Source organism: Urocampus carinirostris, chromosome 7 (genome assembly GCF_059441175.1).
Source record: "Urocampus carinirostris isolate Australia breed hairy pipefish chromosome 7, RoL_Ucar_1.0, whole genome shotgun sequence".
In the NCBI taxonomy this organism is placed as follows: Eukaryota; Metazoa; Chordata; class Actinopteri; order Syngnathiformes; family Syngnathidae; genus Urocampus; species Urocampus carinirostris.
Genome location: NC_142355.1, coordinates 45,155,162 through 45,169,990, shown reverse-complemented (window position 1 = coordinate 45,169,990; position 14,829 = coordinate 45,155,162). Strand labels below are relative to the sequence as shown.

General features: G+C 41.1%; 1 protein-coding gene across 5 annotated transcripts in view; it reads left to right on the top strand.

Moving 5' to 3' along the window:
* The window catches only part of ferry3 (FERRY endosomal RAB5 effector complex subunit 3), a 44,018-nt gene that overhangs the window by 16,944 nt on the left and 12,245 nt on the right, over window positions 1-14,829 (top strand). For 4 of the 5 annotated variants that reach the window (XM_088341091.1, XM_088341089.1, XM_088341093.1 and 1 more), the window contains 3 exons: window positions 8,621-8,689; window positions 8,764-8,966; window positions 13,996-14,053. In XM_088341091.1, coding sequence (XP_088197217.1) covers window positions 8,621-8,689; window positions 8,764-8,966; window positions 13,996-14,053 — 330 coding nt within the window. The remainder of the gene's footprint in view (window positions 1-8,620; window positions 8,690-8,763; window positions 8,967-13,995; window positions 14,054-14,829) is intronic. The other variant, XM_088341090.1, reaches the window with a different exon arrangement.

The following is a 14,829-nucleotide window of genomic DNA, read 5'->3' as shown; positions in this document are numbered from 1 at the left end:
GCTGTTATTGCACCACGCATTATGTACGTAAATGCATAGTCCCCCACCTCTTTTTTGTTGGAGTCTTCGTTGCGGTCGTATCGGTGTAGCGTGCGTCCTGCAAGCTGGACTGCAGCGTCGGGGATCCGCGGGTCAAGCCAAGACTCCGTGATCACAAAAATATTGCTATTCCGTACGAATGGTAGCTATCCGCAGCTCAAGTTCACTGATTTTGTGTACGATGGATCTGGCGTTGGTAAGGAAGATACTCGGAAGCCCTTGTCGGTGTGGTCGCCTTTTTAGCTTCTCCGCTGAGCCTCGTTTTTGTTTACGTTCCCTTCGCCGTCTCCGTCGCTTGTTGGGCGGGCAGATCACCCAGGGAGATCCCGGTGGTCTTCGTATGTCCTTTGGGATGTTGTTGTTGGTGTTGTAATCGTGAAATGAGTCGAAATCTAATCTTAGACCCAGGTTAATAAGTTCCTGGCGACTTAAGGTGATAGTTGCCGAGCAGGTATTTATCAAAGAAAAGATGAGAGATAAAAGAACACTTATAGTAAAAAGATTTACTGGAGAGACACGTGAAGCCGCAGCGTATAGACGCGCCGCCATCTTGAAAAAAGTGAAGATTGTTCTGTGGTGTTTCATCATGAAGTGTCTCAACAATGAACATAGATTTTTTGACAAGGTTCCATATAAAGGATTATTTAGCAATTTACAGCCACAACGGGGTCTGTTGGTGTTACACCTCGACTGTCATCATCAGTCTCCTTTTGTCTTGAAAGACAACGGACTGCGCCAAAAGAGGCAAAAAGAGTGACTGAACAGTCCGACTCTTGAATGACAGTATTTGTCACAGTGGTTGCATGTAAATGTTTTCAGTGGTGCAGGTGGTTAGGTTGCATCCATTCGACGAACATGGCCGAGACAACGAAGGCGCCTTTGTGACAGCAACACAAACATGCTTTGGGAGTTTGCACGTTCGAGTCCGTCAGCATTGGAAACTTTTTCCTGCCACCAGAAGCGTGCATTGCGGGCAGCGCATGTGGAAGCTGTTGAGGTCTTTTTCCTGAAAGGTGTAGGCTTTCCAGGTCTCACTGTCGTAGATTGGGGAGTTTAACACACGAGCATTGTACACAGAGACTTTGGTGTTTGTGGTGAGGTTGACACAAAAGTGTTGTACACAGATACCTTGGTGTTTGTGGTGAGCTGTGTGTCAAGAAACAGGTTGCTGGAAATTGTTGAGCCAAGGTATGTAAAATCCTCGACTACTTCCAGGGTGTAGTCCCGGATGCAGATTCTGCGTACATTGCTAACATCCTGGCCTATGATGTTTGTTTTCTTCACACTGATGGTAAGGCCGAATCCTTGGCAGGCACGGGCGAGACAGCTGATGAGCCTCTGAGGTCCTACCTGTGTGTGGGAGGCCAGTGCTGCTTCTTCCGCGAATAGCATCTCTTGTAACAGTAGTAAGCGTATCTTGGTCTTGGCGCGCAATCGGGAGAGGTTGAAGGGCTTGTCGTCAGTCCGTGTGTGGAGTAACACTCTTATCTTCTGACAACCTGAATGCGTACGACAGCAGCAGGAAAAAGAAGATGGGGAATTTGGGCGGAGGATGATCCGTCAAACTGCAGTATGCCCTTCATGTCTTCATGGAGGGAGGCAATCACGTTTAGCAACTTTGGTGGACACCCTATTTTATGCAGGAGCTTGAAGAGGCCTTCCCTGCTGACTAGGTCGAAGGCCTTCGTCAGGTATACAAAGGCAATGTACAATGCCTGATTTTGTTCCCGACATTTTTCCTAAAACTGCCTGACAGTGAACATCATGTCGATGGTTGATGTCTCGGTTCTGAAGCCACACCGTTACTATGGGTAGACTCGCTCGTCCAGCAGCTGCAGACTTTTTAAAGCGACGCGGGCAAACGTCTTCCCCACGATGCTCAGCAGCGATATGCCTCGATAGTTATTCCGGCCCTCCTTGTTCTTGTCCCTGCACTGGAAGAGAAGCACATGGAGTTTTTGGAGGAGGGTAGGCTTGGCGCACTGCAGCACTTCTGCTGGGATGGCGTCGTTTCCTTGAGCTTTGCCGTGAGTGAGGGAGTTTGCTCGGCTCTTCTTCAGTGTGTGGTTCGTCAAGCTCGTCCATGACAGGCAGGCTGGTAATGCTGTTGATGGCCACACCCGTGACAACAATCTCTCTCAAGTAGAGGTCCCGGTAATGCTCTGCCCATCTTTTCATATGCTTGTTGCGGTCGGTGATCGACTTCAGGAGGGGTGTTTTTCTTCGCTGGGGCCGAAGGCTTTCTTCATACCTTGGAACACGCCCCGAGTATTCCCGCTGTCGGCAGCTTGTTGGATGCCGCTGCACAAGTTAAGCCAAATGTAGACAGAGCTGTGCTATGAATGGTGCCGCGCAGAAAGTTCCATCTCTCTTGAGCAGTCTCAGCTGTTGGCTGGTCCCTCAGGGCCTGTTCGCAGGAGTCGACGAACTGACTGCGGAGCTCGGAGTCAGACGTCAGAGCAGTGTTAATACGAGTGGGTGCTGGACGCTTTGGGTAGTAGAACTTCTATGGCACGAAAAGCATTTTGCTGCAAACTAAGGTGTGGTCCGTATCGTAGTCTGCATTGTGAAAGCTGCGTGTGGTGAGTACGTTCTTCAGCTGGGCTATTCTTGTGATGGTCAGGTCCAGTTAGTGCCATTGGTCAGACCTAGGGTGCCTCTAAGACAGGGGTCAGCAACCTTTTCGGTGTGAAGTGCCACTTTCAAATTTCCTTGTAAATCAGTGTGCCACATCAAGATTAATGACTCGCACAATATTTTTTTTATATCCAACAGAGCTCTAATTTTATACCAGTCCAAATATACAACATGGATATACATTGAAATCGTAAAACTGACCAATTTTATCTTCCACTATTCTTGTTCATCAACAAATTAAAAAATGAATGTGAGCAACATGTGGAAAGGCCTGTAGACATCCATGACTTCAACCATTCTTCATCAACAATGAACTACAATAAAAAAAGAAGTGATAAGGACAGCTACCATACCATTCATCAATAAAATCTTAGTTCAGAAACTACCAAAACTTGAAACACAGACACACATAAGGACTTTTTATTCAGGAGTTGGCAGGGGGGTTTGGCAGGCATTTTACCTGCCAAAATCTGACTCCCCTGCTTAAATGGACCCTGTTTGAAATATTGACTTGTGACTTCTAGGGTAACCTTCTGTGACATAAATATGTCAGCACAGTGATTTTGAAGAGCTTCAGAACGTTTCTCAAATTTTATTACTATTAATAATAATGATAATAGTAGTAATAAAACAAACTAGATTTGTCGAACACCTTTCAGTAACACATCACAAAGTGGAGGTATTCCTCTGTAGTTGGATCCCAAAGCCAAAAAAACATAATAGGTTTTAAGTGTGTCTTACTTTGCAAACAGTATAGGGAGGGAAGTCCGATTTTAAATGAAAAAAATAAACAATTTGTTTACACAGCGGGATTCAGTGCAACCAGGGTTTCATTCGCAATATAATACATTCAGTGTTCATTTTACCTCTGAAAAGTGATGGGTCCCGGGGACTCGCATGCCCAAAAATCTATGGTCCCGACAGAGATCTATGGGTCCCCAAAATTTAGTGTTATCGAGGTTGAAATTGTAAATCGGCGACAAATATATAATCTATTTTCATTCATCACATTTAATTGGTTATTAAAGCAGTCATGACTTCCGGTTTTTCAGTTCTCAAAAATATTGTACATTATACAAAATAATATTGCTGAAATATTAGTTTATGTATTCATGCAGTTTTAATCACTTCAGATTTTTCATTTCATATATTCTTCGTGGTTTGCTGTCCCACCACAGTTGTAATGCTTTTTAAAGGTCCAATTATTTGGTAAGATGCACCTTAATAAGCTGGTGTTGTTGTGTTGCTGGGTGCATGCATCACAGAAAATGTATCGTCCATTATCATGCTCCTCATAGCGTAACCAGGAATATAATTTAGTCCATTTTTGCAGAAAAGTCCTTTTCTTGATAGTATTCTTTTTATTTTCTCTCGTTGAATAGTTCGCTTCTACACACGTTTTCCCTTGCCTGCGCGATCTTCTGGAGAATTTCTCCGCCGTTTTTTCGTGCCGGAATTATTGCCGTTGTTACCACTTTCTGTATTATGTTTCGGCTTATTACTGACACTGAAGAAATTACAAATTTTTTGTTGAATTGCACCTAATACCAACTGTTTTTTCGAAGGCATAATTCTCTTTCACTCGACAACCGCCACAACAATGACGTAATCTTGAAGCAACGAGATCTCGTTTGCCGAGATCGGCGCAAGACCATAACAACAATGGCGGATCTGCCTGATAAAAAGTTTGGAGTGCGGTAAATCTTTGTTAATAAAAAAAAGTGATCGGGGAATAATGACAATTTTGTGTCAATAAAAGTTGCGTCCCGGAGATGCACATTGATTTGACACGATGCGTCCCCAGCAAAAATGATGCGTCTAGGACGCGGGCAAACGAGAACACTGTACATTACATATGGCTATTACAGTACATCAAATAAAAGCTATTTGTGTACAATTAGTTGTGATCGTGGTTATCATAGCGTACATTGATTCGTCTCCGGTGTTGGTGACTTTTTCTTCCGCGTTAACAAACGCATTTTGTAGAATACGATCGCGCTTTTATTGTTTTAATAAACACGTTATATAGACTACGATTGCTTAATTGTTTTAATTAGATCGCTTTATTGTTTTAATAAACTTGTTATATAGAATGCGATCGCTTTTGTCGGAAACGCAGCAGAATGCACGTTCAATGGGGGGGGGGATTTTGCAGGGGAGTCTGATTTAGGCACGACACCGTACCTGGACACAGCGCGTTTTAATGTATTCGCCTTTTCAGAAGCGGCCTTGAATTCATGTTCATGTTCTGTCTCGTAATGACGTTTAACACTTGACGTGCAAGGTACAACGCTCGAGGCATAATGCACAAACAGCAGGGTCATTTTTTGCACAAAGCCCCATTCGTCTGTCCACGCTGGCTGGAAAGAACAAGATTTTTCCACTCAAGGAGCCGTCATGATTCGTTCATTTATCGCGCGCCGGTGTTGGAGGGTTAAAACACGTTAGGGAGAGATGGACTTTATGCCAAGCTCTAGGTCAGTGAAGTCTCCTCCTCTGCGAGGCACCGCGCAGACACACGCTCACCGTTAAGCCGCTAAACAACACAGAGCGCAAGGAAAATTTCTAAATTTCAGGTAAAAAGGCGGATTTAAAAAAATCATCAAAATCGTTATAACTTTGCCGTGCGCTTGCGTGCCACTTGTTAACCGCTATATTTAGACCTCTTTCCTACAGTGCACTCATAACACTATCCATCCACGTCAATCGCGGCCTTCCTCTTGGTATCCTATTTACCGTATTTTCCGCACTATAAGGCGCACATAAAATCTGATTTTTTTTTTAAAAAGCTGACTTTGCGCCGTATAATCCGGTGCGCATTATATATGGATCAATATTGAATTGCAAGGTCTCGCAACTAAGAAGCAGCCACCGACTCCATTTTTCGCGTAGAAGAAGTGCGCTGTGCATACTGGGAAATATTAAACAACAATTCTCTTTTATTTTTGCGTTTGTATAAAGACCCTGAAATGGCTCCTATTAAGAGACACGCTTACAACGCAGAGTTTTTATAACACGGAAATAGAGCAGCAGCGAGAGAGTTCAACATTACGGGTGTCACTATATTGCAATTGCACTAACGTTTAATTTACCATAACAGTATCAGACGGTTTTTTGCGTGTTGTCTAAATGGAGGAAAAGTAAAATGTTATGCCTTGCTGTTGTTCAAAGATGTGTCACGAAAATGCTTTACCTCAGGGAAAATAATAAAACAGCTGTTTATTAATTTTGGGAGTGAATGGAGTTGTGGAAAGCTTGTTTGTTATCAATAAAGCTTGACTGACCTGACTGTTTTGTTGACATTCCCTTTAGCGTGGCACCATCTAATGGTTGCATAATGTAACTACATCCTCTACTGTAGCCAAGTCAAGTCACATTTATTTATACAGCCCTTAATCACAAAAATGTCTCGAAGGACTGCTGGATTCTGTCTGATTAATGAACCCACTAGACTGAAAATGTTACCTAAACCTTTTGGGTCAGTTGTAATTACTGAAACCACCAGACTGAAAATTGTAGTTCATGCTGTTACTTGATCTTAAACCAGCATGCACTTATAGCGCCTTTTAACGCAGTGCGCCTTATGTATGGTAAAAGTTTTAAAATATATAATTCATTGTAGGTGCGCCTTATAACACGGTGCGCCTTATAGTGCAGAAAATACGGTATTTCTGCTCTGTAGATCCTCTTCACCTTCGCTCCTCTCCATGTGTCCAAACCAACCAAGTACTACACTTAATTCCAAATATTTTGTCATCCTCTAATCCAGGGGCTGGGAAACTTATTGACCCAAAGAGCAATAATACCAAAATATTTTTATTTTTTTTGTAAGAGAGCTACACCATATATTTTAAGACAAAATTCATCAATACCGCCAAACCCGCTCTCCAGACCAAATCTTTCAGCGCATTTCATTTAACTGTGTGAGGTTAGATCATTTGAAAAAAATTCAGGAAATAATAATAATGCCAGAGCCTACGTCTCATATCGACAAATATACCACTTTAAACTTGCCTAACTCCCACAGTTACTCAATGTTGTTGAGGTGCATTTTGACCTTAATTTTTTTTTTTTAAATAATGGTTTTAAAACAAGGTGCAAGCAAAGTCCTTTTATAAAAATGTCACAAACAAACTGCAAGTAAAAAGTTTATGAAGTGGGCAGGTTTGAGAGAGAGGGGAGCGTTCCATTTTGAGAGATCCGGCCACCCCTACCGCTCACTAAATCAAATCCACCCACTCCTACCACTCACCCAATCAAATTGCTCTGGGTGCTCAGCTAGAGTTTTAGTTTGTCCTGTGTTTTTTTATCATAAAGTGCCTCAATAGTGAACATACATTATTTGATAAACTTCCACATAAAGGATTCCTTAGCAACGCACAGCCGAAACGGGGTGTGTTGTTGTTAATTTTGACTGTAAACTGTTGTCAAGACTGAGCCCTTTATTTACTGGACCGAACAGCTTGAATTGTCGGCATTTCTTCGGCTAAGCACGTGTCAAACTTTGAATTAATTAGATTTGCAATGCAAGAGGAAATTCAAACCTGTGGCATTTTATCACTGAGCTGTATTTACTAATGAACAGAGCCATACTTTAATCGCGAGCCATAGGTTTCCGACCCCTGCCCTAAGCCCTTTCTTTTTTCTTTTCTTTTTTTATCAAATCTCATAGGTGACAAGAAACATATCTGGGTGTGTAAATTAACAATATTATGGGCCAATAGTGACAGTGTTGTAAACAATGCATAATGATCAACATTACGAACCACAGTAATGTATTATGGTCAAAATAACAATCTGGCATCCTGTGCAATCACCTTTGCATGTTTCCAATATTAAAAAGTAAAAAAAAATATCTCATCGTTTTCCGTCTTAAGGCAAAGGCCAACCATGTCATTACGGGCATCTCTGCCCTCTTTCAGCCATCCCTGGAATTCACTGACCTAGAGCTTGGCATAAAGTCCATCCCTCACGGACACATACCTCCCTAATGTGATTCTTGTCCATAATTCCACCCCACGGGATATTCATATTCCTGTTGGTCAGCTCAGATTTCCGTGACTTTTTGCTTTTGGTCCCCATTATTAGTCAAGCACCCCCTTCCTTAGGTCTCACCGATGGCCACTAGGCCACAAAACCCTCACAGATCATCACAATCTGTCCTCTAAGACCTCCTCACAATGAAGACATTCTGTATGCATTCTTTAGGCCAGACAACCTCCTGACTTCACACGCTTAGTGCACTGCCCTCTTGGGACACGAGTATTTCAGTGGGGAATAACCCACCGCCTTCCATTTCTGAATTTGAAGCTCACATGCACGAGATTTTACTGAAAGTCAAGTCATGCTTTTTTGTAAGAACCCTAATCACAAAGAGTCTCAAAGGGCTGCACAGACCACAGATTATTGCAAACCACCGACTATTATTACATCATCCCCTGATCTAAAACCTACACGAGGGCAAGGAAAAACTCAAAAACTTCAACATGAGGAACATGAAAAAACCTTGAGAAGGGACTGCACATGAGGTAATCCCCCTTTCGGGATGACCAGGCTGCAAAGGATGAAAGCAGATGTGTCACAATCCGATCACGATCGTGAACACCTACGTGGCGGCGTATTGACAACCTGGTCCCCATCCTTACCCGGGACCTTTGTGCGTCAATACAAAATCCCAATAGCCTTCTACAAATCAGATCCAGGAAACCATTGACGCAATACTATTGCGAGGGCATTGTCAGCCCTTGCAATAGCACCTACCCGGCTCCCCTGTGGCCAGTCCTGAAATCGGCCGGTAAGTGGCCACCAACAGTTAACTATTGACAATAAACAAACAGGTCCTGTTTTTACGGTGGGTTTTGGACATCATTGGTGCACTTTTAAACTGGTGCTTTTATCTATGGATTTACAACAATCTGTCTTGTTCAAATCTATGTCCTTGCAGAGATTCCAAAAGACGGATGTGATGACAAAAGTAAAAATGTTGAAAGAAACCCTTCAAATATTTTACCAGGTAAAGGTTTTTGAAAATGTTCCACAAAATGTCCTGATTTCATATGCCTGGCTTCCTACCTTGTCTTTTTAAAGGAGAATTCTATATATCACGACACTCCAACCTCTCAGAGGTCCATGTGGTTTTCCACTTGTGTGTTGACGACAACGTGCGTTCTGGGAACATCACAGCCAGAGACCCGGCCATCATGGGCTTAAGGAACATTCTCAAAGTCTGCTGCACGCATGACGTAACTACCATCACTGTACCGCTACTCCTGGTGCGTGACATGTCAGAGGTAAAAGCAGTGGACTAAAACTCAAACGTAATACATAGTGATTGAAAGGTTTTGCAGACCTGTAGTAAAATAAAAAACAAGCAACTGTTAATTTAAAGCAGTTTTGACTTCAAGTCAAGTCACATTGGTAAAAAGTCTCAAAGAATTACACGCGCCACAATTACACCATCCACTGATCTGAAACCAACATGTGGTTGAAGAAAATCTGAAAACCTTAAAATGAGGGAAAATTAGAAACCCTGAGAATGGGCCACACAAGAGGTAATTGCTCTTGCAGGATGACCAGGCTGCAACAGATGTTGCCTGGGCAACAATACAAAAATCATGGGTCAACATCAACAATAAACATAGGCAATAACTAAAATTGTTCAGTAAGACCAAGACAGTGACGACGGAGCTTCCCATTTCAACCACCTAGTCAATACAGATGATGAAATGAAATGAAATGATGCCATGTCTCAGGTCCAGATGCTGGTCAGTTGACTCATTCAGGTTTGTCCTTTTCCCCTCACTCTGCCACCAGCCAGGCAGCAAGAAAGGGCAGGAAAAAAAGTATGAGGTCGGCATCAATCATAAGCTATAGACTATAAGTGTGATTTAAGCCTAGATTTAGACACTTCCACTGAGGTTGGAGATCTTATCTCATGGTGCAGAGCATTCCAAGGCACCAGGGCCCAAATGGAGAACCCTCTCAAGCCTGTGGATTTCTTCTTGGCTGTTGGAGTCTGAATTAGACCAGCATTTTCTGAGCAGAGGCTCTACGCAAGAACAAAGGGAATGACAATCAGAAAGATGGGAGGGGCAAATCCATGCAAATTTATACATGTTGGTAACAGAACCTTAAAGTCAAATCTTAAACAAACAGGGAGCCAGTGCAAGCAGCTAAAGTTGGGTGATGTCATCAAACTTTCTTGTCCTAGTCTAGGGGTCTGCAACCTTTTTTACTCAGAGCCATTTGGGACGGCCCCCTAATGAAAAGAAAGCACCCGGAGCCACAAGTCTTTTTGACATCACTATAAATATTATGCATATATACATTATGCTATGTACAAAAAATGCATTTATGAAAATCAACGAACTGCACACATAATTTTATTTTTTGCATGTAACAAAAAGTATTTTACACTTGGTTAAAGCTTATTTTCAAATAAAATACCTGGTGTCTATTTAAGTCATCGTGTTTAGGAAATAAAAATCCAAACTCACCCAACCCACTGAACAAAAAATGCAAACAGCCTGCAGTCTACTGTCCTCTTATTTGTGAGATAAAAATCCAGATATTGTCCACCAGCTTTGACCAAACAATGCAAACCTCAAAAATGCGCATTCTGCTTCTGTCCCATTGCATGTACTTGAGTGTGCCGCCAGTTGTCATCCTGAATTGAAAAAAAAAGATTCTTCACAAAGGCAGTGTGTTGGTTCTCGAAATATCTAGCAACATTTGAGTTTTTGTTATTTGCCAATTTTTCTCCACTTATTAGGCAGACTGGTAAACCAGGTTCATCAGCAGTCAAAGCAAAAGAATCTGCCCACGAAGCATTAATAGTTCTGTTATCTTCAGAAATTCTCCTCTTGGGTTTATCCATTATATACCTTCCAGGCAGGGGTCAACAAAATCCTGCTTGTAGTGTGCTGGAAAAACGCCAGCTGTCAGACGTGAGGGACGCCAGAAATTGGAATGACACACATCGGCAGATGTGACGCATATTTTGGGCGGTAAAAATATTGAAAATCTTTATTTTAATGTTACAATTTAACATAATCTTCAAATTCAGAATTATATTTTAAAATGAACAAACTAGAATCAAATTTAATTTTTATAAAATACTCGTTACAGGGAGCCACAACAGCTCCAGAGCCATGGATTGCTGACCTACAGTTCATCCGGAAAGTATTCACAGCGCTTCACTTTTTCCACATTCTGTTATGTTACAGCCTCATTCCAAATTGTATTAATTTAGTCTCTTATCTCAAAATTATACACGAAATACTCCATTATGACAATGTGAAAAAGTTTTTTTTTTTTTTTACTTTTTTTGAATTTATTAAAAATAGAAAACTAAGAAATCACATTTACATAAGTATTCACAGCCTTTGCCATGAAGCTCAAAATTGAGCTCAGGTGCATCTTTTTTCCACTGATCATCCTTGAGATCTTTCTACAGCTTAATTGGAGTCCACCTGCAGTAAATTCAGTTGATTGGACATGATTTGGAAAGGCACACACCTGTCTATATAAGGTCCCACAGTTGAGTGTGCATGTCAGAGCACAAACACCAAACATGTAGTCAAAAGAACTGTCTGTAGACCTGCGAGATAGGATTGTCTTAAGGCACAAATCTGGGGAAGGTTACAGAAAAATTTCTGCTGCTTTGAAGGTCCCAATGAGCACAGTGGCCTCCATTATTCGTAAATGGAAGACATTTGGAACCACCAGGACTCTTCCTAGAGCTGGCCGGCCTTCTAAACTGAGCGATCGGGGAAGAAGGGCCTTAGTCAGGGAGGTGACCAAGAACCCGATGGTCACTCTGTCAGAGCTCCAGCGTTCCTCTGTGGAGGACAACCATCTCTGCAGCAATCCACCAATCAGGCCTGTATGGTAGAGTGGCCAGACGAAAGCCACTCCTTAGTAAAAGGAACATGGAAGCCCGTCTGGAATTTGCCAAAAAGCACCTGAGTGACTCTCAGACCATGAGAAACAAAATTCTCTGGTCTGATGAGATAAAGATTGAACTCTTTGGTGTGAATGCCAGGGGCCATGTTTGGAGGAAACCAGGCGCCGCTCATCACCAGGCCAATACCATCACTACAGCAAAGCATGGTGGTGGCACCATAACGCTGTGGTAATTTTTTTCAGCAGCAGGAACTGACAGACTAGTCAGGATAGAAGGAAAAATGAATGGAGCAATATATGGAGATATCCTGGATGTAAACCTTCTCCAGAGCGCTCTTGACCTCAGGCTGGGGCGAAGGTTCATTTTTCAGCAGGACAACGACCCAAAGCACACAGCCAAGATCTCAAAAGATTGGCTTCAGAACCACTCCGTGAATGTCCTGGAGTAGCCCAGCCAGAGTCCAGACTTGAATCCGATCGAACATCTCTGGAGAGATCTGAAAATGGCTGTGCACAAACGTCTCCCACCCAACCGGATTGAGCTTAAGACTTATTGCAAAGAAGAATGGGCAAAACTGCCTAAAGATAGGTGTGCTAAACTTGTAGGATCATATTCAAAAAGACTTGAGGCTGTATTTTCTGCCAAAGCTGGATCAACAAAGTATTAAGCAAAGGCTGTGAATACTTATGTAAATGTGATTTCTTAGTTTTCTATTCTTAATAAATTCAAAAAAAATTAAAAAAAACAAAAAAAAAAATTCACATTGTCATAATGGCGTATTTTGTGTAGAATTTTGAGATAAGATATTAAATTAATACAATTTGGAATGAGGCTGTAACATAACAAAATGTGGAAAAAGTGAAGTGCTGTGAATACTTTCCGGATGCACTGTATGCCTTAGTCAAAAGTCTCACTGCTGTATTTTGAACCAGCTGCAAACTTTTGATGCTAGACATTGGGAGACCAGAGAATACACTACAGTTAACGAGATAAATCATAAACACTTGAATTATAATCTCAGCATTTCATTTCGACAAAATTGTGCAAATCTTGGATATGTTATGAAAGTTAAAAAAGCTATTCTAGTCATAGTATTCACATGTAAAATAGAATAAACCACCTTTTGTCATTACACAGTGTCATAAGATTCAAAGCTGCTCCTATAGTGCACATAAACACAAAGACTTTAAAAGTAACTTAAAATTTTAAAGTGGTAAAAATACCAATATGCAAAATATGTCTAAATTTAAACAACACAAGATAGGACACAATATAAAGACCCAGTAGGCAGCAACTGTATAGAAGCAGTCAATAATAAATATTAGTTATTTACAGATTATTGGTTATTTACAGTGCAGATACAGATTACCAGATATGACAAAGAGATGCAGATGACAACCAATGCAGATTTGAGTTAAGTATTGTGACAGCTTTAGGGAAGAAGCTGGCTCTGAATCTGTTGGTTCTGTCTCGAATGGATCTGTATCGCATGCCACAGGGTAGCAGGTTGAACAAAAGGCTCTGTTCAGACATCTGGAATTGTAAATGTCAGTCCAAGAAAGGCAGTGGGTTGCCAACGATCTTTAGTGCAGTGTTAGTCACTCCCTGCTGGCTCTGCCTGTCTGCTTCTTTGTAGCTCGTCTGCCACACTGACACAGCGTAGGTCAGCAGACTTTTTTATGGTGGAGTGGTTGGTCAACCAGCAGGCGTGTGCTCAGTTGTCCACTTTTGTAACTGAAACTAGAGATTATGATCTATTATGACTCCTAGATTTTTAACTGAGTCTTTCTGGGTGATATTACATTTATCAAGATTCAGAGCAGTATAAGTCACAACAATGAGCTGTACCAAAATTTGCAAACTTGTTTTTTGCTGTTTGAGGTGCAAAAATTAAGTGACATCCTTGTTATTTCAGTAAGTCACGTATGCTATGTCATGCCTCAACTTGCTCTGTTTACTTTGTCTCATTCCTTGTTATTTGTTTAATGGAGTCCTAGTAACTTGAAGTCCAACAAAAAGTTTAATTAGAATTGATGACTTCACATCAATTCAGGGCAGTTTTTCCAGAATTGGGGAACACGTGTGGGGTTTTTTGTTGGCATAGATGTTTTTGTTTAAAATCACAGACTGCATCAAGTATGAGGTAGAAAGGGGCCTCTCCCTTTCTCCTTTTACTTGTATAACTCAGAGAGCTCTTGAAGAAAAAGAAAAAGAACACGGGGATGCAGAGGAATGTGAAATTATGCAGCATTTCTCGAGTGTTTTTGAAGTGTGGCGGTATTTTGGGAAACAAAACATGGTGTGCTGCATGATTTAAACATCTTAATGAACCTTAGAACTTGGATTAGTTTTCACCAATAGTTTTTTATTTTGTTATAACAAATTATTTTCTTGCTTCTTTACTTACGCTACAGGAAATGACCATTCCATGGTGTTTGAAGAGAGCTGAGTTGGTCTTCAAGTGTGTGAAAGGTACAATCTAGAAAGTGTTTATCATCCAAAAATATGTCTTATTACATATACAGGGGGTATGGTTCTATAGGCTTTTGCTTTGGCCTACTCTTCTCTAACACATTAACTGGAATATTAAAAATGTTTTGCGCATTGATTCAAAGGTGTGATACCCTGACTAAGCTGTAGTTAAAATTGTGTCGTATAAATAATGGACTGAACCCTTTGGTCAGTTAGTATTGTCTCAGTAGATTAAATAAATGTGCAAATTATTATTTTTTCATCTCAGCCATATGTACTCTTGAAAAAAGTCATATATGGCTCGCGAGCCATAGGTTCCCAACCCCTGTGCTAGCCGGACATTGGTTAATGTTTATATAATAACACTACAGAGCCAACTCTATACAGTTAAGGAATTTTAACGGACGAACACATACTGTACTATGTTTGTGACATTATATACCCAAAAAAATAAATAAATAACATGCAAAACCGGTATTATTTTGAAATGTATTGAGGGTTACTTTTACATTCTTTAGTTAAACCAGAAACCGACTAAAATAGATGAAGATACAAGGGCAGTTTCTCTTTAGTTTAATGTAGACTGCCCTTGAAACTTGTGCAATGTATTCATGACAATGTTTCTCAATGCATAAAAAAACAAATTCATTTATTGAAATAACCCTATTAGTCAAATGTTGTGCTGATCATAGGTTAAAATGTTTAATCTAGACCAGGGGTAAAGGATCTATAAAGCACAAGCCATACATGGCTCTTTTTATGAGTACTCATGGCTC